At 42.0% G+C, this 23,601-nt stretch overlaps 1 protein-coding gene across 2 annotated transcripts in view; it reads right to left on the bottom strand.

Annotated features, from left to right (window-relative positions):
• Positions 1-23,601, bottom strand: part of LOC134342785 (uncharacterized) — a 98,599-nt gene that overhangs the window by 35,841 nt on the left and 39,157 nt on the right. The window contains exons 2-6 of one of the 2 annotated variants that reach the window (XM_063041358.1): positions 14,842-15,012; positions 10,468-10,519; positions 8,222-8,309; positions 6,756-7,279; positions 5,403-5,546 (exon numbers count right to left, since the gene is read on the bottom strand). In XM_063041358.1, the coding sequence (XP_062897428.1) occupies positions 5,403-5,546; positions 6,756-7,279; positions 8,222-8,309; positions 10,468-10,519; positions 14,842-14,987 (954 nt within the window). In that variant the 5' untranslated portion in view covers positions 14,988-15,012. The remainder of the gene's footprint in view (positions 1-5,402; positions 5,547-6,755; positions 7,280-8,221; positions 8,310-10,467; positions 10,520-14,841; positions 15,013-23,601) is intronic. The other variant, XM_063041359.1, reaches the window with a different exon arrangement.

Genomic DNA, 23,601 nt, shown 5'->3' on the forward strand with positions numbered 1-23,601 from the left:
GCCATGCTGACTATTCCTAATCATTTTATGCCTCTCCAAATGTTCATAAATCCTGCCTCTCAGGATCTTCTCCGACAGCTTGCTAAAGTAAGACTCACTGGTCTATAATTTCCTGGGCTAATCCTACTCCCTTTCTTGAATAAGTGTAACAACATCCGCAACCCTCCAATCCTCTAAAACCTCTCCCATCCCCATTGATGATGGAAAGATCATTGTCAGAGGCTCAGCATTTTCCTTCCTCACCTCCCACAGTAGCCTGGGGTACATCTCGTCTGGTTCCAATGACTTATCCAACTTGATGCTTTCCAAAAGTTCCAGCACATCCTCTTTCTTAATATCTACATGCTCAAGCTTTTCAGTTTGCTGTGAGTCATCCCTACAATTGTCAAGATCCTTTTCTGTAGTGAATACTGAAGCAAAGCATTCATTAAGTACCTCTGCTTTCTCCTCCGGTTGCATACACACTTTTTCACTGTCACACTTGATTGATCCTATTCTCTCACGCCTTATCCTCTTGCTCTTCACATACTTGTAGAATGCCTTGGGGTTTTCCTTAATCCTGTCTGCTAAGGCCTTCTCATGGCCCCCTTGGCTCTCCTGATTTCATTCTTAAGCTCCTTCCTGCTAGCCTTATAATCTTCTAGATCTCTATCATTACTTAGTTTTTTGAACCTTTTGTAAGCTCTTCTCTTCTTCTTGACAAAATTTACAACAGCCTTTGTACACCACGGTTCCTGTACCCTACCATCTTTTCCCTGTCTCTTTGGAACGTACCTATGCAGAACTCCATGCAAATATCCCCTGAATATTTGCCACATTTCTTCCGTACATTTCCCTGAGAACATCTGTTCCCAATTTATGCTTCCAAGTTCCTGCCTGATAGCCTCATATTTCCCCTTAATCCAATTAAACATTTCCCTAACTTGTCTGTTCCTATCCCTCTCCAATGTTATGGTAAAGGAGATAGAGTTGTGATCATTATCTCCAAAATGCTCTCCCACTGAGAGATCTGACACCCGACCAGGTTCATTTCCCAATACCAGATCAAGTACAGTCTCTCCTCTTGTAGGCTTATCTACATATTGTGTCAAGACACCTTCCTGAAAACACCTAACAAACCCTACCCCATCTGAACCTCTCACTTTAGGGAAATGCCAATTGATATTTGGGAAGTTAAAATCTCCCACCACAGCAACTCTGTTATTATTACACCTTTCCAGAATCTGTCTCCCTATCTGCTCCTTGATGTCCCTGTTATTATTGGGTGGTCTATAAAAAAAACACCCAGTAGAGTTATTGACTGCTTCCTGTTCTTAACGTCTACCCACAGAGACTCTGTAGACAATTCCTCCATGACTTCCTCCTTTTCAGCAGCCATGGCACTATCTCTGATCAACACTGTCACACCCCCAGCTCTTTTGCCTCCCTCCCTGTCCTTTCTGAAGCATCTAAAGCCTCGCACTTAAAGTAAGCATTCCTGCCCCTGAGCCATCCAAGTCTCTGTAATGGCCACAACATCATAGCTCCAAGTACTGATCCACGCTTTAAGCTCATCCGCTTTGTTCGTAATACTTGTATTATAATAGACACATCTCAAACCATCGGTCTGAGCGCGTCCCTTCTCTATCACCTGCCTATCCTCCCTCTCGCACTGTCTCGAAGCTTTCTCTATTTCTGAGCCAACCGCCTCTTCCTCTGTCTCTTCAGTTCGGTTCCCACCCCCACAGCAATTCTAGTTTAAACTCTCCCCAGTAGACTTTGCAAATCTCCCCGCCTGGATATTGGTTCCCCTGGGATTCAAGTGCAATCTGTCCTTTTCATACAGGTCACACCTGCCCCAAAAGAGGTCCCAATGATCCATAAATCTGAACCCCTGCACCCTGCTCCAATCCCTCAGCCACACATTTATCCTCCAACCTCATTCTATTCCTATACTCACTGTCACGTGGCACAGGCAGTCATCCCAAGATTATTACCTCTGTAGTCCTGCTTCTCAACTTCCTTCCTAACTCTCTGTAGTCTGTTTTCAGGATCACTTCCCTTTTCCTACCTATGTCGCTGGTACCAATATGTACCACAACCTGTTCTCCTTCCCACTTCAGGATATCGTGGACGCGATCAGAAACATCCCGGACCCTGGTACCTGGGAGGCAAACTACCATCTGTATTTCTTTCTTGCATTCACAAAATCACCTGTCCGACCCCCTAACTATAGAGTCCCGTGTCACTGCTGCCATCCTCTTCCCTTTCCCTACCCTTCTGAGCCACAGGGCCAGACTCTGTGCCAGAGGCGCGGCCACTGTTGCTTCCCCCAGGTAGTCAGTCCCCCCCAACAGTACTCAAGCAGGAGTACTTATTGTTAAGGGGGACAGCCACAGGGGTACTCTCTAGCATCTGACTCTTTCCCTTCCCTCTCCTGACTGTTACCCACTTATCTGTCTCCTGATACCCCGGTGTGACTACCTGCTCCTATAGAGTTGGTGGAGATATATGTTGTTTAGCCTACATACAAAGTCAGGAATCAAAAGGCCGAGCATGGTGTGACTAATATTCTCAGCTGTCAATATTTCAATGCAAGGAGTATTGTAGGAAAGGTGGATGAGCTTAAGGCATAGATCAGCAGGTGGAATTATGACATTGTAGCCATTAGTGAGACTTGGTTGCAGGAGGGTCAGGACTGGCAGTTCAATGTTACAGGTTCAGTTGTTTTAGATGTGATAGAATGGGAGGAATTAAGGGAGAAGGGGTGGAATTACTAGACAGGGGAAATGTCACAGCAGTGCTCAGTCAGGACAGACTGGAGAGCTTGTCTTGCGAGGCTTTATGGGTAGAACTGAAGAATAAGAAGGGCATGATGATGTTAATGGGATTATATTATACACCACCAACAGGCTGCAAGATGTGGAGGAACAAATTTAAGGAGAGATCACCGACTGTTGTAAAAAAACATAAAGCAGAGATGGTAGATGGTTTTAACTTTCCACATATTGACTGGGCCTCCCATACTGTAAAAAAGCTGGATGGGAAAGAGTTTGTCAATAGTCTTCAGGTAAGTTTTCTTAATAAGTACACACAATACATAGAACTAGAGAAAGCGCGATACTAGATCTCCTATTAGGGGACGAGACAGGGCAGGTGACAGAGTTTGTGTTGACAGGATTCCCGACCTTTGTTATGTCATGGACCAATACCATTGAGCAAGGGGTCCTCGGACTCCAGGTTGGGAACCCCGGGGCGGGGGGAGCACTTTGCATCTAGTGATCAAAATGCCATTAGTTTCAAGGCCATTACGGAAAAGGATATGTCTGGTCCTCGGGTTAAGATGCTTTATTGAAGGAAGACCAATTTTGATGTTATCAGAAGGGATCTGCCAAGTGTGGATTGGGACAGGTTGTTTGCTGGCAGAGGTGTACTTGGTAAGTAGGAAGCCTTCAACAGTGAAATTTTGAGTGCAGAGTTTGTATGTTCCTGTAGAATGAAAGGCAAGGATAGCAGGTTTAGGGAACCTTGGTTTTTGAGAATTATGGAGGCCCTGGTTAAGAAAATGAAGGTGGTGCATTGCAGGTGTAGACAGGCAGGAATGACTGAGGTACTTGATAAGTATAAGGAATGCAAGAGAACACTTGAGAAGCAAATTGGCAGGGCTTAAAGAAGATACGAGGTTGCTCTAGCAGACAAGGTGACGGAGAACCCTAACGGCTTCTACAGATATACTGAAAGGATAGCAAGGAACAAAATTGGTCCACTGGAAGATCAGGGTGGTAAACTATATGTAGAGCCAAAAGAGATGGGGAGATCTTCAATGGACTTTGTGCATCTGTATTTACTCGGGAGATAGACACAGAGTCTATAGGTGTGAGGCAAAGCAGCAGCGAGGTCATGGAAACTATGCAGTTTGCAGAGGAGGAGGTGTTTGTTGTCTTGAGGCAAATTAGGGTGGATAAATACTCAGGGCCTGACAAGGTGTTCCCTCAGACCCTGTTGGAGGTGAGTGAAGAAATTGCAGGAGCCCTAGCAGAGATCCTTAGACACGGGTGAGTTGCCGGAGGATTGGAAGATAGCCAATGTTGTTCCATTGTTTAAGAAATGCTCCAGGATAAGCCAGGAAATTATAGGCTGGTGTACTTGTCATCATAGTGGGAAAGTTATTGGAGCGTATTCGAAGAGACCAGATATATAAGTATTTGGATAGACAGGGACTGATTGGGGATAGTCAACCTGGCTTTGTGTGTGGTAGGTTGTGTCTAACTAATCCAGTGATTTTTTGAGGAAGTTACCAGGAAAGATGATGAATGCAAGGCAGTGGATGTTGTCTACATGGACTTCAATAAGGCCTTTGACAGCTAAAGGGACAGGAAAGGAATGGAGGGTTATGAGCTAAGTGCAGGTCAGTGGGACTAGGTGAGAGTAAGAGTTCGGCATGGACTAGAAGGGCTGAGATGGCCTGTTTCCATGCTGTAATTGTTACATGGTTATATGTCTCACACTGGAGGTTGGTCAAGAAGGCTCAGTCGCTTGGCATTCAAGATGAGGTAGTAAACTGGATTTGACATTGGCTTCGCAGGAGAAGACGGGCTTTGGTAGTAGATAGTTGTCCCTCTGACAGAAGGGCTGTGACTAGTGGTGTGCCATAGGGATCGGTGCTGGGTCCATTGTTGTTTATCAAAGATCTACAGTAGATGATAATGTAGTAAAATGGATCAGCAAATTTTCAGACAACAGCAAGATTAGGGATGTAGTGGACAGCAAGGATGGCTACCAAAGCTTGCAGTGGGATATGGACCAGCTGGAAAAATGGGCTGAAAAATGGCAGATGGAATTTAATTCAAACAAGTGTGAGGTGTTGCACTTTGGGAGGACCAACCAGGGTAGGTCTTACACTGTGACCAGTAGTATACTAAGAACAAAGGGATCTGGGAATACTGATCCAAAATTCCTTGAAAGTGACGTTACAGGTAGATGGGGTTGTAAAGAAAGCTTTTGGCACACTGGCTTTCATAAATCAATGTATCGAGTAAAGGAGTTGAGATGTTATGTTGAAATTTTATAAGACATTGGAGAGGCCTAATTTGAAGTACTGTGTTCAGTTTTGATAACCTACCTACAGGAAAGGTGTAAATAAGATTGAAAGAGTGCAGAGAAGATTTACAAGGATGTTGCCAGGACTTGAGGACTTGAGTTATGGGGAAAGGTTGAATAGGCTTTGCAACTATTAGTAACAACAAATTTTCAGAGTGACAAACTACGATAATAAAATTAAGAACTGCATAAAAGAAAATGTGTAAATAATCTTAAAAAGAATTGAAATTACAAATAAAGCAAGTCTTTGCTTGATTGTGTTATCAATTAAATCAAGTATAATATGATTATAGTCTTCATTTCATCATTATTTGGGTATTTACCTGGACAAAGACGTTGTTTGTATAAAGCTGCTCTTCAATTAGGCTTCCACATGCACTTCTCCCCTCTCTAAATTCTTCCAGTGATTCTCCTGCATCACGATCTGTGAAAGGACTCAGCCTACCTTGTATTCTAGAGCTGAAATTCTGGAAAATTAAGTAAATTAAAAAGGTGTGGCCACATCTGACCACAATTTTAACTATAAAATGGGTATTTTAAAACTTTAATTCAAAACTGTGTAATTTGACTTTTTTTTTTCCAGAAGATCCTAACCATCTTGTTTTAATGCAACAGGTTCCAAAATATATAGTTTTAAAATACAAAAAGCGGTTTACAATCTGTCCATTCCAAGAACTTGCCCTTATCCATATAAGCCACATCTGCCATGCAATAATAGGAGAACATGTGGAATGAATCCGCAAGAACAGATCTATTTGTTTTAGTTTGGAACAATCCTAACATTTTTGTCAACAGCAAAATGCTTGCAAGATTTCCATTATCTAAATTAATTCTTCTTTCTGGAGGTCAGTATGTGTTTGCTGATTTGAAGTTATGGAGCTGTATCTCTGATTTGCAATTTAAATAAGCCTTTTAGAACATCTGCAGAAATGCAATGCACCTTCTTCACAGAAACAGGAGGATGAAGAACATTGTTTTCCCCAAACGTGTAAGAAATAGTAACAAGACATCCTGCTCTGGATGATGCCTACTTAAAGAAACTAAGTATGACAGGAATGGAATTATTTGCTCCAGGGAGAAAGCATCCATTGTAAAGGGAGGCTGCTTCTCTATGAATTGCTCTGTCAGGTGTTGTCATTTTCTTAATTAAATGGTTGTGGTGGAAATAAAAAAACACAGCCCCTGGATAAGTCTGCTGCAAAATGGAGGAAGGGGGAGGGCTTGCTTGTGTTCCAAAACCTATTAGTATGCATGACAAGACCTGACATGCCTATGATGAGGATAATGCATTAAAACCATGTTGAAAGCAGAGAAATAGGGTTGGTTGATAACTCAGAATTATGTTGCTCTTGGTTATTAAATGTCATAGTTCTGAGAGATGAATGTTTCCCATTTTGGTCTGTACCAAATGACCAAAAGATGGGAGTGAGGATGTGACAGAAAATGCTGAATCATTCACAAGTGTCAGTTACATTATGTACGCCAAATGTCCATCACAGATATTAATACATCCTGACTGCACTGTATGGCTGACAACACGTAACAATTAGATACCATGCTATAGTTGGTACACTCATCCAAAGGATGGAAGCTTTCATTTGGCAAGAAAGATTCAATATTTTATATTTGTGAAAAGTGCATAATAGTAATTTGGAATTAAGAAAAAAAGAATATACCTCTGTTTCTGTAAAAGCTTCATAATTTTCATTAATACTTAATTCTTCTCTGTAGTTTCTGGTTCCAGGTAAAAACACACAACCATTGTTTACATTTCTCCTTAATTGTTTTTCTTCCAGATTTGGATTCTTTTCCTTTTTCTTTGCCCTTCGAATTGAGGCATACTCTGGTACGTCCATGTAAACAGCTGGTTCCATTAAACCTTGTTGGTTTTGAGTTGATATAGTAATTTCTATTCCATTAGCCCCACATCTAGGTTCAGATTGCCGATCACCAGGATTCTGTCCATAATTTGTTCCAACACTCTCATACAATGAATCTTCAATAGTGTTCTGCTGACAAGGGAAGTCTTTAACCTGGGAATAAACATGGTCCATGTCTTGTACCAACTTTCCTCCAGGAACGTGAGGCAATTCTCTGCTCTGGTGAAGCCATGAGTTTCCTGAGTCCTGCTCCTCTCCCTCCTGCGAAAGTTCTGTTCCTGACAGTCGAAGATAGTCAACTTGCCAGCTTCTCAAATCTCCTACAGGAAAAGTGAATAATTTAACCACTGTATCCAGAGCTACAAAACTGAAGTGCATTTTGTCACACAATCATTCTGGGGGTGGCGGGGAATGGGGAATAAGCCAGATTTATCACTACATCACATTTCCAATAACTGAGCATCGCATAGATGTAGAACTCGTGGAGTGCCCAAGTATCTGAGGTTTTTGCATGCAGGAAGAGACAAAACAATGCACAGAATTCCAGAGCACAAGTTCATTATCATAAGGCTTTGGATGTAGGGTGGTAAAGATAGCGGAGTGGCAATGGGTGCAGGAAGAGTGGAAGAAGAGGACAAAGATGATAGATGAAAAGGGCAGAGCAACACACATCATGAGACAGGAAAAGCTCTCTGTATGTCATTGGCTATGTGCCCAATAACCACAAAGTTTTTTCCTAACAAATTCTTTGGCAGTGGCTCTATTCAGCTGAAAGGAGCATAAGTGAGGCCAAATAAAAGAGCAGTAATGCACCAGTGAAATAGACAAGTGTATTCACTGCATCCACACTCAGCTTTGTTATCAGCACACTTTCCAAACAGAGTGAACTACAGGTGACAGAGATTGTTGTTCACCTCACTCGTTCCGTTAACGAAACCTACAGGCCTCATGCAACAATGATTAACTCTTCACCAACACTGAAAGTCATGCCAGACATTAAATATTTTGAAACACAGCTTTCTAACATATCCTGAACTTGTTATTTACTGTGAGCCATGGTCCCTGCTGAGTTGTTTTAACTTGAAATAGTCTTACAGATTAAACAATATGTAATACTCTGTTTCGTTTGCTTGCAAGACTAAAGAACTACATTTGTTAAATATTCATTTTTAAATCGTCTGTGTCACCTCCTCCTCTTTGGAGCTTTCTGGTAAAATGCAGTTCATAAAGTATAAAATATCATTACTTAGTCGATTACTTACTTTCACCATTGCAGTGTATCCTGTTGGGATCACGTGCTCCTGTTTCTGGTGTGCTAACAGGTCGAAGCTGGGGGGTGTAGCCTGCAGACTAAACACAATATCATGACAGTAAATTGTACATTTGGTCTAATTATTGTGCAACATATTGTCCTTAATAGTTTAGTTCATTTAAAATGTGATATTAAAATCCTCTAAAAACATTTAACCATATCAAGTAAATTCTAACACAACAAGCAGTTTATCAGGGCTTACATGCAACCCATTTTGTCATCCATCAAAACAATCCAGGGATGCTTTTAGAGTAGGCATCAGAGATCATGCCTCCAAATACAGTAATTATTTAAGGTCTGGTGATCAGTCACACATTATGCAGGCAATAAAGAAAATTTAATCAAAAGTAGTCTGGGGTATTGGACTGATGATCTCATGATGGCAGAATGTAATACCTCAGGCCATCAGCCTGAACCAGCTGGTACCACTTGCACCTTCACATCAGAAAGTAATCAGCTGAAATCCCAATGGGCAACTGAATATTAGTTCTGGGCTGCAGTCTGAGGGAGCACTGAGTTGAGTGCTGTACTCCATATGCAATATTAAGCCTGGCTGAACGTTTTGGATCGTAACACACAGACTGACGAGCGACAAGATTACTCCACATACAGTATCTTAGCCTATATTTATCATTCAACCAACACTACCAAAAGAGAAATCAACATGCTGCTTGTGTGTCTTTACTGTTTAGAAAATCATCTGACATGTATCTTTTCTCACATTTCAGGTAGTTCTACATCAGTACAATTCTGAATGCTGTGGTAAGCTGCAAGTTCCACTGATTGCTGCTGCTAATATCTTCCAATGAAATTGATGGCCTTTGCAGAGCACAACAGTGAATAGCTTAAACAAGAGACAATATGCCATTGATAGAAATCTGAGCAACACACAGAGAATGCTGGAGGAACTCAGCTGGCCAGGCAGCATCTATGGAAAAGGGTAAGCAGTGGACGTTTAGGGCCTGATGAAAGGTCTCAGCCCAAAATATCAACCGCTTACTCTTTTCTATAGATGCTGCCGGTTAAGAGCTTACCCTGGAAATTACTGGGCAGTGACTTCAAAGGTTCATTTATTATCAAAGTATGAACAATTTCAGAGTTGCTTCTCCAGATAGCCACAAAACCAAGAAAAGAATGGTAGCATGATCATCGACCCCCAAAACCCCGACTCCCCACAGAAAAAAAATGAACTAAAATGGAACAGGCACATTGACCCCCAAAATCCCTCTCTCCTGCACACTAAAAATGAGAAGGATTGAGCAAAAAACACAAAATAACCCATAAGCCTTAAAAAAAAGTGAGGGGCCATAAAGGAAATGACAACCAATTTTAAAATAAGCAGCATTTAATCACCCTGGGTTTTGGCATTTGATGAAAGCCATTATAAATCACCTGATGGACAATTATTGCTGTCATTCTAGATCCCATCAATACAGAGACCAACTCATTGTGCTGGCACAGCATGTTTTTGGAAGAGCACAAGATGATTATTAAGGTTCAGGAACATCATCTTGATTTATAGATGGAAAGAGAAATGGCCTTTAATCACAAATGTGATTAAAGGCCATTTCTCTTTCCACCTCTGCTGAATATTTCTGTTCTCTGTTTTTTTATATATTATAGATGCCGTTTCAGTGCCTGCAGGTTTTAGCATTTTGATTTCAAATGTGTTCGTGACTGTATCATCTTTGCCACAGGGTGGCAATGCAGCACAGAGTCAGAACCACAGACAATTTTTTTTGTAGCATTCTACACTTGCTAGCCAACTTGAATTGATTTTGAGAAGGTGATGGTAAGCCATTCTGGAAATCACTCCACCTTTTTTTGTTTGGGCAGGAGTCCCCGGATTTGGACACCTATTATTGATCTGTATCAACAGTATGCAATAGAAGTTTTTCCACAGTATCTTGGCACATGGAGCAATGATAAAAATCAAATACCAATATACTTCCAAGTAAGGGTGATATGGGACTTTGAAGGGATCCTGCAGGAGATGGTTTAACCATGCACCTACTGCTCTTGACAATTTTTCTGGTGGAACGATAGATTGGCAAACGCTTTAAAAGGCATCTTCCCGAACTGCTGCAGTACATCATATAGATATCACAAAACAACATCATGATGAGGTGAAGGAACTCTTAAGGAGCTCAGCAACTGAAACACAATTTCTATGATACTTGCAGTTAAAGAACTTACCATACCAACCAGCTTCACTCCTTCAGTCTTAATTTTTTTTTCCTTATTGTTTCTGCCACATAAACATAAAATAATTGTTTTATACTGAAAAGTATACGATTCCTTACTCCTACTTAAATAACAGATTTACTTTTAATATTTAATGTTTTGTTTACAAAAGTGACTCCAAAGTTGCACTTATTGTCAAATCAATCTCTATATATTCATCTATATTTTGAGTAAAAGACAAAATACACACCTAGTAAAAGATGCTAATCCCAATAAAACATTGAATTGTTCTGGTGTCAGTCGAGAGAAATAATGGAGAATTGGCAAATGTAGCTGATTTCAGGTTCCATTCCACTCTCAGCTCTCCTACCCCCACCTCCATCAAAGACCTGCTGCTAAACATGACTGGGTGCATAGAGCCTCATCCATTGACACCAACTTTAATTGGTGGGCTGATGTGTGACTTTTTGTTATTTTTCGGGGTACGTGATGATTTCTTAATGTTCTAAGGTGAAAATTTTCTTGGCAAAATGTAATTCCCTTGTGTAGGACAAATACTATTAATATTGCCTTGCATGCCTCACTGGACTAGCTTCTCACATTGAGGTTGGGAGAGTGAATTTTACTCTAGGGACTTATTGATTAAAATATACTCTTATACGTGCATGACACTCTCCTTTTCCCAATGTTGGTTTTAGACTTAAATCTATTGAATCTACTGAGTGGCTTTGCAAAAATTGAGCATTTAAGTACTTAAATGTGTTGAAAATTCCAGACCATTATTCCTGGATGATGAAAACTATGATGACATGGTGCAGATATAACTTGACATTTGTCCAATTAATCAACAGCAGAGATCCATTAAGCAAACAGGAAGCTTAACCAACTAACCCAATGTAGCAGCGAATGCAAAGAATGGTCAATATCTTGTAGCCCCGAAAACCTCAATAATGGAAGCATATCACAAATGGTGAGCAACTAAAGTGCAGTTTCCGTTGGAATGTAGGAAAATATTGATACATACAAATACATATTTTTTGCTAATTTCAAAACAGCTTTCTTTAGCTGATACACAAAAGTCTTGCCATTCAGTAAGTAGGAAATAGCTGAATTAAGTAGTTTTTACCTATTTGGACTGCAAATCCCTTAATGATGATATTGTTTAATTGATAAATGGCAAATATTTAAGAAGCTGGTTTCGCTATTAGTGTGCTTTGATATACTCTTCTTCTGTGCATCTTCCTCCCTTGAAAATGTTGTCTAGTTTTCTATTTCCAAAATTGCAGTTATCAACATATGACTGTGGCTTACACTGACTTGCTTGGCAATCACTCGTCCTTACTGATGGATGAAACTGAAACCATATTGGCACATCTGTAAGGGCATGATTTGGAACGTGCTATTTAAGACATCAAATTATCAGTCACAGAAACACCTTTGAATTTAATTTTTAAAACTAATTAATGCCGCATACACATATAGCATTGTGGTTGAAAACATTTCCTGTGTCACATTTGTCTTTTGCATATTTGTTAACAACATAGAATGAAATACTTTAGTTGACTGAGTCCTAGCTGGGTCATAGAGCAATACACTCCCCACTAATTTCCCACAACACTAATTTCACCACACTGTCATCAACCTCCCCCCAGATTCTACCTTCTACACAAGGGGCAATCTATAATGGCTAATTAACAGCTCAGGGGATCTGGGTTCACCCGGAACTGGGGGAATGTCTGTCTTCAGCTTGCAAGTTTACCCTGTCACTGCATGAGTTTCCCCTGGGTGCTCTTATTTTGTCTCAATACCCAAAGTTACTTCTCCCCAGAATAATCTTCCTACTAAAGTTAAGTGGTAGATGGGGTGTTGGGTGTTGGGTGTAAGGGAGTTGGTGGCGTAATTTACAAGGGTACAGGAAAATACGTAGCGGCGGAATGGATCTTTATGGGATTGTTCCTCTGGTGCTAACATGGACCAGTTGGCCCAAGTGGCTTTCTGCTGCAAGGTTGTGAGTACAAAACTTAAAACTGCAGGAATTACAACAATGCAAAGATTTAAAAACCTTAAGCAAGTTTTGTTCAATTCTCCACATTATGGTTTCTACTATTTATTTACTCAACATTTAGCTCTAGGTGTCTTAATTAATCTGAATACTGTAAAGGTAAATAAAGTGCCAGAGTCTTTTTTACATTTTATTATTCAAGTATTAGGTGACTTTAATTAACTTTGAGGTAAATATGACTAATAGACTGCACTTCTAATATTGAACAGAAAATGTAATACTACTCTGCAATATTCATTACCATTTTGAGCTCCCTTTGAGTTTCGGTTGCCTTTAACCAGAATTGAACCGATCTTGCATCTAACAAGAAGACTGCATTGCCCAGATGTAGAAAACTCTTGCAAACAGAGACCGTCGCAAAGTCACTCAGTTTTCATCTGAAGAGGTTTTTGGCTTATAGGAAACTGAACATTCTATAATTCTTCAGTTATTTATCCCAGTGAGTGTCAGCAGCTTTGTTTTACAGTTCCAGGGGCATGTTATTTGCATAGCACTTCTTATTACAAATCATGTTGACTATCTTTTCCTCTACAGAGTCAAAGTCAAAGTACAAACGTATATATATGTCACCATATACTAACCTGAGATTCATTTTCTTGCAGGCATTTACAGGAAAAATAAAGAATTAGAATTTGTGGAAAAACTATATAGAAATAAAAATCTGGCTCACAGCCAATGTGATAAAGAAGTCATCTGTGGGTTGTGGAATCAGTTTACAGTAGTAATGAGTGAAGTTATCTACACTAGTTCAGGAACCTGCTGATTGTAATTGTTCCTGAACCTGATGGCGGGGGACCGAAGAATTCTGTACCTCCTACCTGATTGCAGTATTGAGAAGAAGGCATGGCCTAGATGGCCGGGGGGTGGCGGGAGGATGGAGTCTTTGACAATAGACACTGCTCCTCATAAATGTGCTCAGTGGTGGGGAAGGCTTTGGCTGTAATGGACTGGGTTGTATCCACCCCTCTCTGGATGGTTTTCCATTCTTGGGCATTGGTGTTTCCATACCAGGCTGTGATGCAGCCCGTTACGATACTCTCCACTGTGCATCTATAGAAGTCTGTCGCTTCTAAGCAAGCAGAAGTGCTGTTGTGCCTTCTTTGTAATTGCAATTACATGCTGGTCCCAGGACACGGTAGCGTAGTGGACAGCACAAAGTTCTACACTCCAAGCAACCTGGGTTCAATTCCCGCCGCTGCCTTTAAGGAACTTGTACGTTCTCTCCACAACTGCGTGGGTTTCCTCCAAGTGCTCTGATTTCCTCCCACAGTCCAAAGATGTACCAGTTAGTAGGTTAATTGGTCATTGTAAATTGTCCTGTGGTTACATTGGGGTTGCTAAGCAATGGGGCTCAAAGGGCCAGAAGTGCCATTCTGCGCTGATTCTCAATAAAATTTTAAAAAATATATCGTATCCTCTGATATGATAACGCCAATGAATTTAAAGTCACTAGCCTCCTCTACCTTCGATGGACATTGGAGGTTAGGGTAGAAGCTATAGACAAATATGTTTAGTAGGGCACAAATATGGTTAGCTAGATATAGTATGCTTTGTGGAAACCCCTCTCCACCGAGACTGTCTAACCTGTTGATTGTTTCTCGCATTTTCTGTTTTTATTTCATATTCCCAGCACTTAAAAAAATTTCATGCAATACTTTAGACAAATGACTGTGCCTTCGCCAGGAGCTTATTCATCTCTTTTTCTAACGTTGGGGATGCTATTCATCAATCGGAATTATTTTTTAGGACATGTTCACATGGTGTTTGAACGTCACAAGCTGTTAATTGCTTTTTTCTCTGCAGAATGAGTCTGCAGAAACTGAACTGGAAGGGAAGTGGTGCAGAGACTCTGACACAGATCATCATATACCAGATGAATGTGACACCTTCAAGCATAATATGGCTCTTCAGGACTTCTTTGCAAATTTGTGCATCTTTCTAAAGCAACTGAGAGAAACACTGCATAATCTTCCCAGGTTTGGTATACTTCAGAGGGAACCAGGAGAAGCAAGTTCCTGCCTGACTAATACTTATCCTGCAGTGACCAACCTCAGACCAGTTGCTTCAACTGAAACACAGTTTCTGTGTATAGGCAGCCCGTAATCTCTCAAACCTGGCATATCAGCACAAGTAGCAATAAACATTCGTGTTTACACACAACATCCAGAGTAAGTTGCCCACGTGTTTGTTCACTGGTGCTGGGTAGAACAACATTAATGCATTTCTTCACACACTAGCAGGCAGGATCATAGGCAAGGGGAAAGGAGTTTGCATGAAAATAAGCACATTTTCAGCAGGAGCGGAAATGATCCATTGCAGCTTACCTTGGGCAGTAGTTACAGAGGAATGAGAGCAGCACCAGGAAAAGCAGGGCACCTCCAGACACCAGTAAACCATAGAGTGCCAGCGAAGGATGACTCTCCTGTGTAAGTCCTGTCCTCTTGAACAATTGCAGATGGAGAGGAGCCATAATCTTCTGTTAGTCGCACTCTCAACTATGGAGCAAAATCAAATAATCAAAGACTATCAAGACAAGCCCAATTTATAGCTGTGACATATTTTACTGACATTTGAATCACAAGTACTTTTTGAAATGCTAGACAGCATCTTTTAGTACATCTTTACTGTTTATTTTGCTTATAGTGTTTAATCAAGCAGTCAGGAGCTGTGTTTTGATAATCAATACTATTTCAGATGCAGCTCCCCCTACTCTTATGTATTCCTTGATACTTAGCTGTGAAAAATATTAACACAAAGGATGTCTTAGCTGCCTTCTCAAAAAAGGAATGGGGAGGTTGGAAGGAAGCTTGCAGTCTTCAGTTTACTCGGGCAAGCAACAAGAACAGCTCTTGAAATATGATGAAATCCATCCTCAGATTTCTCCTTACAGCGCAGTCTGCCTGTTTGCATGAACAGGAGTTGATTCAGGTTACTTACTCCTTAGAGGCTGTTGTCATTCAATAGATCATGACTGATTCTGTATCACAATACCATATTCCCTAGTACATATAGCCCTTCATGCTTTCTCTATCTAGAAATCCATCTAGCACCTTCTTACCACACACATCAAAGTTGCTGGTGAAAACAGCAGGCCAGGCAGCATCTCTAGGAAGAGGTACAGTCGACGTTTTGGGCTGAGACCCTTCGTCAGGACTAACTGAAAGAAGAGCTAGTAAGAGATTTGAAAGTGGGAGGGGGAGGGAGAGATCCAAAATGATAAGAGAAGACAGGAGAGGATGGAGCCAAGAGCTGGACAGGTGATTGGCAAAAGGGATATGAGAGGATCATAGGACAGGAGGCCCAAGGAGAAAGAAAAGAGGGAGGGGGAGAAAACCCAGAGGATGGGCAAGGGGTATAGTGAGAGGGACAGAGGGAGAAAAAGGAGAGAGAGAAAAAGAGAAAGAAAAAGAATGTGTGTATAAAAATAATAACTGATGGGGTACGAGGGGAAGGTGGGGCATTAGTGGAAGTTTGAGAAGTCAATGTTCATGCCATCAGGTTGGAGGCTACCCAGACAGAACATAAGGTATTGTTCCTCCAACCTGAGTGTGGCTTCATCTTTACAGTGGAGGAGGCCGTAGATAGACATACCAGAATGGGAATGGGATGTGGAATTAAAATGTGTGGCCACTGGGAGATCCTGCTTTCTCTGGCGGACAGAGCATAGGTGTTCAGCGAAATGATCTCCCAGTCTGCGTCGGGTCTTGCCAATATATAGAAGGCCACATCGGGAGCACCGGACGCAGTATATCACTCCAGCTGACTCACAGGTGAAATGTCGTCTCATCTGGAAGGACTGTCGGGGGTGAATGGTGGTAAGGGAGGAAGTGTAAGGGCATGTGTAGCACTTATTCTGCTTACAAGGATAAGTGCCAGGAGGGAGATCGGTGGGGAGGGATGGGGCGGACGAATGGACAAGGGAGTCGCGTAGGGAGCGATCCCTGCAGAAAGCGGGGGGGGGGAGGGAAAGATATGCTTAGTGAGGGTATCCCGTTGGAGTTGGCAGAAGTTACGGAGAATTATATGTTGGACCCGGAGGCTGGTCGGGTGGTAGGTGAGGACAAGGGGAACCCTATTCCTAGTGGGGTGGCGGGAGGATGGAGTGAGAGCAGATGTGTGTGAAATAGGGGAGATGCATCTGAGAGCAGAGTTGATGGTGGAGGAAGGGAAGCCCCCTTCTTTAAAAAAGGAGGACATCTCCCTCGTCCTGGAACGAAAAGTCTCATCCTGAGAGCAGATGCGGTGGAGACAGAGGAATTGCAAGAAGGGGATGGCATTTTTGCAAGAGACAGGGTGAGAAAAGGAATATTCCAGATAGCTGTGAGAGTCAGTAGGCTTATAGTAGACATCAGTAGATAAGCTGTCTCCAGAGATAGAGACAGAAAGATCTAGAAAGGGGAGGGAGGTGTCAGAAATGGACCAGGTAAACTTGAGGGCAGGGTGAAAGTTGGAGGCAAAGTTAATGAAGTCAACCAGCTCAGCATGCATGCAGGAAGCAGCACCAACGCAGTCATCGATGTAGCGAAGGAAAAGTGGGGGACAGATACCAGTATGAGCTTGGAACATGGACTGTTCCACATGCCAACAAAAAGGCAGGCATAGCTAGAACCCATGCGGGTGCCCATAGCTACACCTTTAGTTTGGAGGAAGTGGGAGGAGCCAAAGGAGAAATTATTAAGAGTAAAGACTAATTCCGCTAGACGGAGCAGAGTGGTGGTAGAGGGGAATTGGTTAGGTCTGGAATCCAAAAAGATGCGAAGAGCCTTGAGACCTTCCTGATGGGGGATGGAAGTATATAGGGACTGGACATCCATGGTGAAAATAAAGCGATGGGGGCCAGGGAACTTAAAATCATCGAAAAGTTTAAGGGCGTGAGAAGTGTCACGAACATAGGTGGGAAGGGATTAAGTATACTCAGTGACTTGGTTTCAGTATTCCAGAGTATTACACTCTCTGAGTTAAGAAATTTTTCCTCATCTCAATTCTAAATGTCTTAACGCACAGCCAGAGGATAAGACCTCTGGTTAGAGATATTCCATTCAGGAGATGCATCCACCCTGGCAAGCCCTGATAAAATTCTGCAGGTTTCAAAGAGGACTCCTTTCATTCTTCTAAACTCTAAGGAATACAGACCTAATCAACCTAGACTCTCATTGAACAACAAACCTGCCATCCCAGGATTCAGTCTGGTGGTCTTTGTTGTGCTTCCAATACGAGAAATATGTCTATTTTTATGTAAGACCAGTCTCACACTGAAGCCAAGGTATTCAATTCAATTTAAAGTACATTTGCTGATGACACAAAGGTTGGGGATGTTGTGGATAGTGTAGAGGGCTGTCAGAGGTTACAGAGGGACATCAATAGGATGCAAAACTGGGTTAAGAAGTGGTAGATGGAGTTCATTCCAGTTAAGTGTGAGATGGTTCATTTTGGCAGGTCATATACGATGGCAGAATATAGTATTAATGGTAAGACTCTTGGCAGTGTGGAGGATCAGAGTGATGTTGGAGTCTGAGTCCATAGGGCACTCAAAGCTGTTGCACAGGTTGACTGTGTGGTTAAGAAGGCAATATGGCACATTGGATAGATACATGGAGCTTAGAAAAATAGAGGGCTATGGGTAACCCTAGGTAATTTCTAAAGTAAGTACATGTTTGGCACAGCACTGTGGGCTGAAGGGCCTGTATTGTGCTGTAGGTTTTCTATGTTTACATTTATTATCAAAGAGTGCAAGTTCACCTGGACAGAGCTCTGGAGAGCCGAACCATTGCACATCAAGTTTCTCATCCAATCAGTCTATGGCGTTCTCCCAAGTCCAGCCAACCTGCACAGGTGGGGCATAGCAAACACTCCATGCCAACTGTGCCAGAAGAGGGGCACCTTGGAGCATATCCTAAGTTGCTGCTCGAAGGTGTTGGGGGAAGGGCGATACTGCTGGTGCCATGACAAAGTCCTAAGGTCTATGGTGGACACAATCAGCACAGCGATTTAAGACAGTGAAAATCAGCATGCTCTCAAACAGTCCATCACCTTTACTAGAGGGGGGAGAAGGCTCAACATTGGCCTAGCTCCTTGGGAGGGCTTCCTGCCACTGCACGAGACTGGCAGCTCCAAGTCAACCTAGGGAGGCAGCTCGAGTTCCCAGAGAACATCGCAGCCACTCCGCTCTGCCTGGACATGGTGTTAATACCGGAGTCTACAAAGCAAGTGGTCCTGCTGGAACTTTCTGTCCCCTGGGAAGACTGGATTGAAGAGGCCAACAAGCGCAAGAGGGCTAGACACACATATCTTGTTGCAGAACGCTGGAGCAATGGCTGGAGAGCTCGCTGTGAGCCAGTCGAAGTTGGGTGCTGGGGCTTTGCTGGCCATTCATTACAGCAGACTCTATAACTCCTTGGAGTTAAAGGACTGCAGTGCAGAAGAGCCACCAAAAACATTCTGGAGGCTGCTGAAAAGGCCTCACAGTGGCTGTGGATCTGGAGGGGGGGATCCGTGGATTAGTGCGCCACTTAGACACAAGTCAGGGGCTGATCACCCCCAGCTGGATCGCCCGGTTGAGGCTGTCTGATGATTAAAGACCCGAAACACCCTATGACCCCGGGTTCATCATTGAAGATGTGTCCAAGTAGCACCAGAAGGTGTACTGTATTCTACAACAAATATAGCTTTGAGATTTGTTTGCTTACAGGTATTCACAAAGCAAGAAACCTGAAAGAACCCAATTAAGGAAAAAAATAAAAACACCAATGCCCGATTCGCAAAAGAAAGGGGGAAAACTCGAATCACACAAACAATTGAAACGAACAACATTCTGAACCAAATAAGAGTCCTTAGATCCGAACCCCAGAGCTGCCCTGAGCAAGCCCAAAGCCTCGCTATCAGTTCATCATATGAGCAGGCACATTATATTAGGTAATTTTCTTATCTATGACTCCTTAAGACTTCTACTCTGAATAAAATTTGGGATGCAGATTTACTAGTTTGGCTAATAACATCATGCACTTTAAGACAGCATTTCACACTGAGAGCATGGATGCGATCAATGAGTTGTCAGTGCATCGAGAATCACCTGTTTCTCTCGCTTTCCATTTACCCACTGACAATTTCAGTCCTATTCATCTTTCCTTATTCGTTGATGCATGCCAATTTTATCAACTTATATTTCTTAGAAATATTTATTTACTGAGATCCAGCACTGAATCAACCCTTCCAGCCCTTTGATCCACACTGCCCAGCAATCCCCCAATTTAATCCAAGTCTAATCATGGGACAATTTACCAAAACCAAATAACCTATCCAGGAGAACATGCAAACTCCTTACAGGCAGTGACGGGACTTGAACCTGGGTTCTCTTATACTAACCACAATGCTACTGTAGAACATAGAACATAGAATAGTACAGCACAGTACAGGCCCTTCAGCCCACAATATTGTGCTGACCCTCAACCACTGCCTCCCATATAACCCCCCACCTTAAATTCCTCCATATACCTGTCTAGTAGTCTCTTAAACTTCACTAGTATATCTGCCTCCACCACTGACTCAGGCAGTGCATTCCACGCACTAACCACTCTCTGAGTAAAAAACCTTCCTCTACTATCTCCCTTGAACTTCTCACCCCTTACCTTAAAGCCATGTCCTCTTATATTGAGCAGTGGTGCCTTGGGGAAGAGGCGCTGGCTATCCACTCTATCTATTCCTTTTATTATCTTGTATACCTCTATAATGTCTCCTCTCATCCTCCTTCTCTCTAAAGGGTAAAGACCTAGCTCCCTTAACCTCTGATCATAATGCATACTCTCTAAACCAAGCAGCATCCTGGTAAATTTCCTCTGTACCCTTTCCAATGCTTCCACATCCTTCCTATAGTGAGGTGACCAGAACTGGACACAGTACTCCAACTGTGGCCTAACCAGAGTTTTACAGAGCTGCATCATTACATCGCGACTCTTAAACTCTATCCCTCGACTTATGAAAGCTAACACCCCATAAGCTTTCTTAACTACCCTATCCACCTGTGAGGCAACTTTCAGGGATCTATGGACATGTACCCCCAGATCCCTCTGCTCCTCCACACTACCAAGTATCCTGCCATTTACTTTGTACTCTGCATTGGAGTTTGTCCTTCCAAAGTGTACCACCTCACACTTCTCTGTGTTGAACTCCATCTGCCACTTCTCAGCCCAATTCTGCATCCTATCAATGTCTCTCTGCAATCTTCGACAATCCTCTACACTATCTACAACACCACCAACCTTTGTGTCATCTGCAAACTTGCCAACCCACCCTTCTACCCCCACATCCAGGTCGTTAATAAAAATCACGAAGAGTAGAGGTCCCAGAACAGATCCTTGTGGGACACCACTAGTCACAACCCTCCAATCTGAATGTACTCCCTCCACCATGACCCTCTGCCTTCTGCAGGCAAGCCAATTCTGAATCCACCTGGCCAAACTTCCCTGGATCCCATGCCTTCTGACTTTCTGAATAAGCCTACCATGTGGAACCTTGTCAAATGCCTCACTAAAATCCATATAGATCACATCCATTGAACTACCCTCATCTATATGCCTCGTCACCTCCTCAAAGAACTCTATCAGGCTTGTGCCATTTATAAATTAGTAAACTACTCACCAACAACTGCTTCCTCATATGAGATATTAATTCAACCCTTTTATAATTTCACCAGGTCAAATATGATCTCCTTCAGGCGTGAAGTTGATAAAAATGACTGTTGTCGCAGCTGCTCCCTCTTCCACTGCTGTTACTCACTATGAAAAGTATGCAAGTACTGAGGCCGAAACTCCTGCTTTCTCTGTGAGATGTGTACTACCTGTGGTCGACACAGAAGGCAAATAACCTCCTACAAGCTTGTTACAAAACCTGACAAGAATTGCACAACACCAACACAGTGGGTGATTTTCTTTTACTGTTCTCTCCTTGAGCCCCTTAACGCCTTTTATGTCTAGAAACCTACCCAATATCTTCTTAAATACATTTAGAGACTTCACCTCCACCCCCTCTGTGGAAGAAAATTCCATACATCCAATAACTTCCCAGTGAAGAAATTTATCCTCGGCTTAGTCCTAAATATCTTACCTCAGGTTGTAAGACTGTGACTCATAGTCTCAGGCCCTTAAACCTAGGAACAGCCTTTCTCTAACCAGCCAGTCAAGCCCCACCAAAGTCCTGCCTGTTTCAATGAAATCTCCTCTTTCCTCCAAACACTGGCCCCATCAACCCAATGTGTCCTCATATGGATAATTCTGCCATTGCAGGAGTTAATATGGTAAACGTTTGCTGTACTCCCTCTCTGGCAAGCACATTCTAAGTAAGGAGACTAAAACTCTGCTCAATATTTTGGGTGTGATCTCACCAAAGTCCTGAATAATTCTGAAACATCCTTGTTGCTGTACTCAAAACCTCCTGCAATTAAGGTAAACATACCTTTTTTTTGGAAACACTTGCTGTAATACTATGTTTGCTTTTAGAGACTGGTGTGCAAAAACACTTATATCAATGCTCTTTTAATAAACATAAAGATTAGCTTTATTTGTCACGTGTACGTCGAAACATACAGTGAAAAGCCACAATTTTGGTGTCAACATAGGAAGCCCACAATTACTAACCATGCACCTTTGGACTGTGGGAGGGGACCCATCCGGTTGCAGGGAGAATGTACAAATTCCTGACAGACAGCAACAGGAATTGAACTCCTATTACTGATGCTATAAAATGTTATGCTAACCTCTAAGTTGTTGTGCTGTTGATCTATTAATATTTAAATAGCTTGCCTTTCTATTTTTCCTACCAAAGTGGATAACTTTACAATAATCCATATTACTCTGCCTCTGTCAAGTGCTCATCTGATTAAAATGTCTAAAGTCTTTGTGTCCTTCTCACAACTCGCTATCCCACTGAACTTCATGTTGACTGAAAACTTAGAAATATTGCATTTGGTTTCTCATTAAAATCATTGATAATAATTATATATAGCTAGGACTCAAGTATTGTCCACTGCAGTATCTCACTGGTCAATACCAGCCACTCTGAAAAAGACCTTTTTATTGCTTCCCTCTGTCTACTGTCAGTCAACAATTATCAAATCTTGCAATCAAGTTATTGCCAATTCTAACTACTTTAATTATTGGGACATTAACAAAGTCCTTCTGAAAATCTAAATGCACCACATTCACTGGTTCCCCCTTATCTAGTCTAGCAGCTACGTCCTCAAAATATCCCAAGAGATTTGTCTTATTCCCTTTCATAAATCTATGCCTTTCATAGTCTAATGATGTTGATATTCTTTATTATCTTGCCATGTTTCATTTATAATAGACTCCAGCATCTACTGATGTTAAGTTAACCAGTCTGCAGTTATCTGTTTCTTTCATCCTCCCTTTTTTTAAATGGATGGGAGTGAGAACACAGGAGAATATACTCTGTAATCTCATGCTCCATAATCTGTAGAATTTTGGAAGATAACAACCAGTATATCCTGTATTTCCATAGCTACCTCTGCTAATATTCTGTGATGCAGATTATCAGGCTCCATTTACTGGCTTTCAGTTCCACTATTTTCAACAGCATTACTTAAAAAAATAGTAATTCCCTTTAACTCTCTTTCGTCAGATTCATTGTTTCCTAGAACCTCCATACCTTAATCTGTGTCTTCGTCCATGATGACAGAAGCACAAAATTTGTTATTGTTTTTCTGTTTATTTGATTCCACCATTGTAAATCCTCCCATATCTGACAGTAAGGGACCCATTCGGGGTTTAGTCCTATTACAACCAGTGACCTGGCAAGGCCATTGTTGCCAGAATCTCAGATGGAGATGAGAGGGCATAGAGGAGCAAGATATACCAGCTGGTTGACTGGTGTTGTAGAAACAACCTTGCACTCAATGCCAGTAAGAGGTGATTGTGGACTTCAGAACAAGTAAGACAAGGCAACATGAACCAATCCTCACAGAGGGACCTGAAGTGGAGAAAGTGAGCAATTTCAAGTTCCTGGTCAAGATCTCTGAGGATTTAACCTGGTCCCAACATACTGATGCAGCTATAAAGAAGACAAGATGGTGG

The sequence above is a fragment of the Mobula hypostoma genome, chromosome 2, assembly GCF_963921235.1.
Source record: "Mobula hypostoma chromosome 2, sMobHyp1.1, whole genome shotgun sequence".
NCBI lineage: Eukaryota > Metazoa > Chordata > Chondrichthyes > Myliobatiformes > Myliobatidae > Mobula > Mobula hypostoma.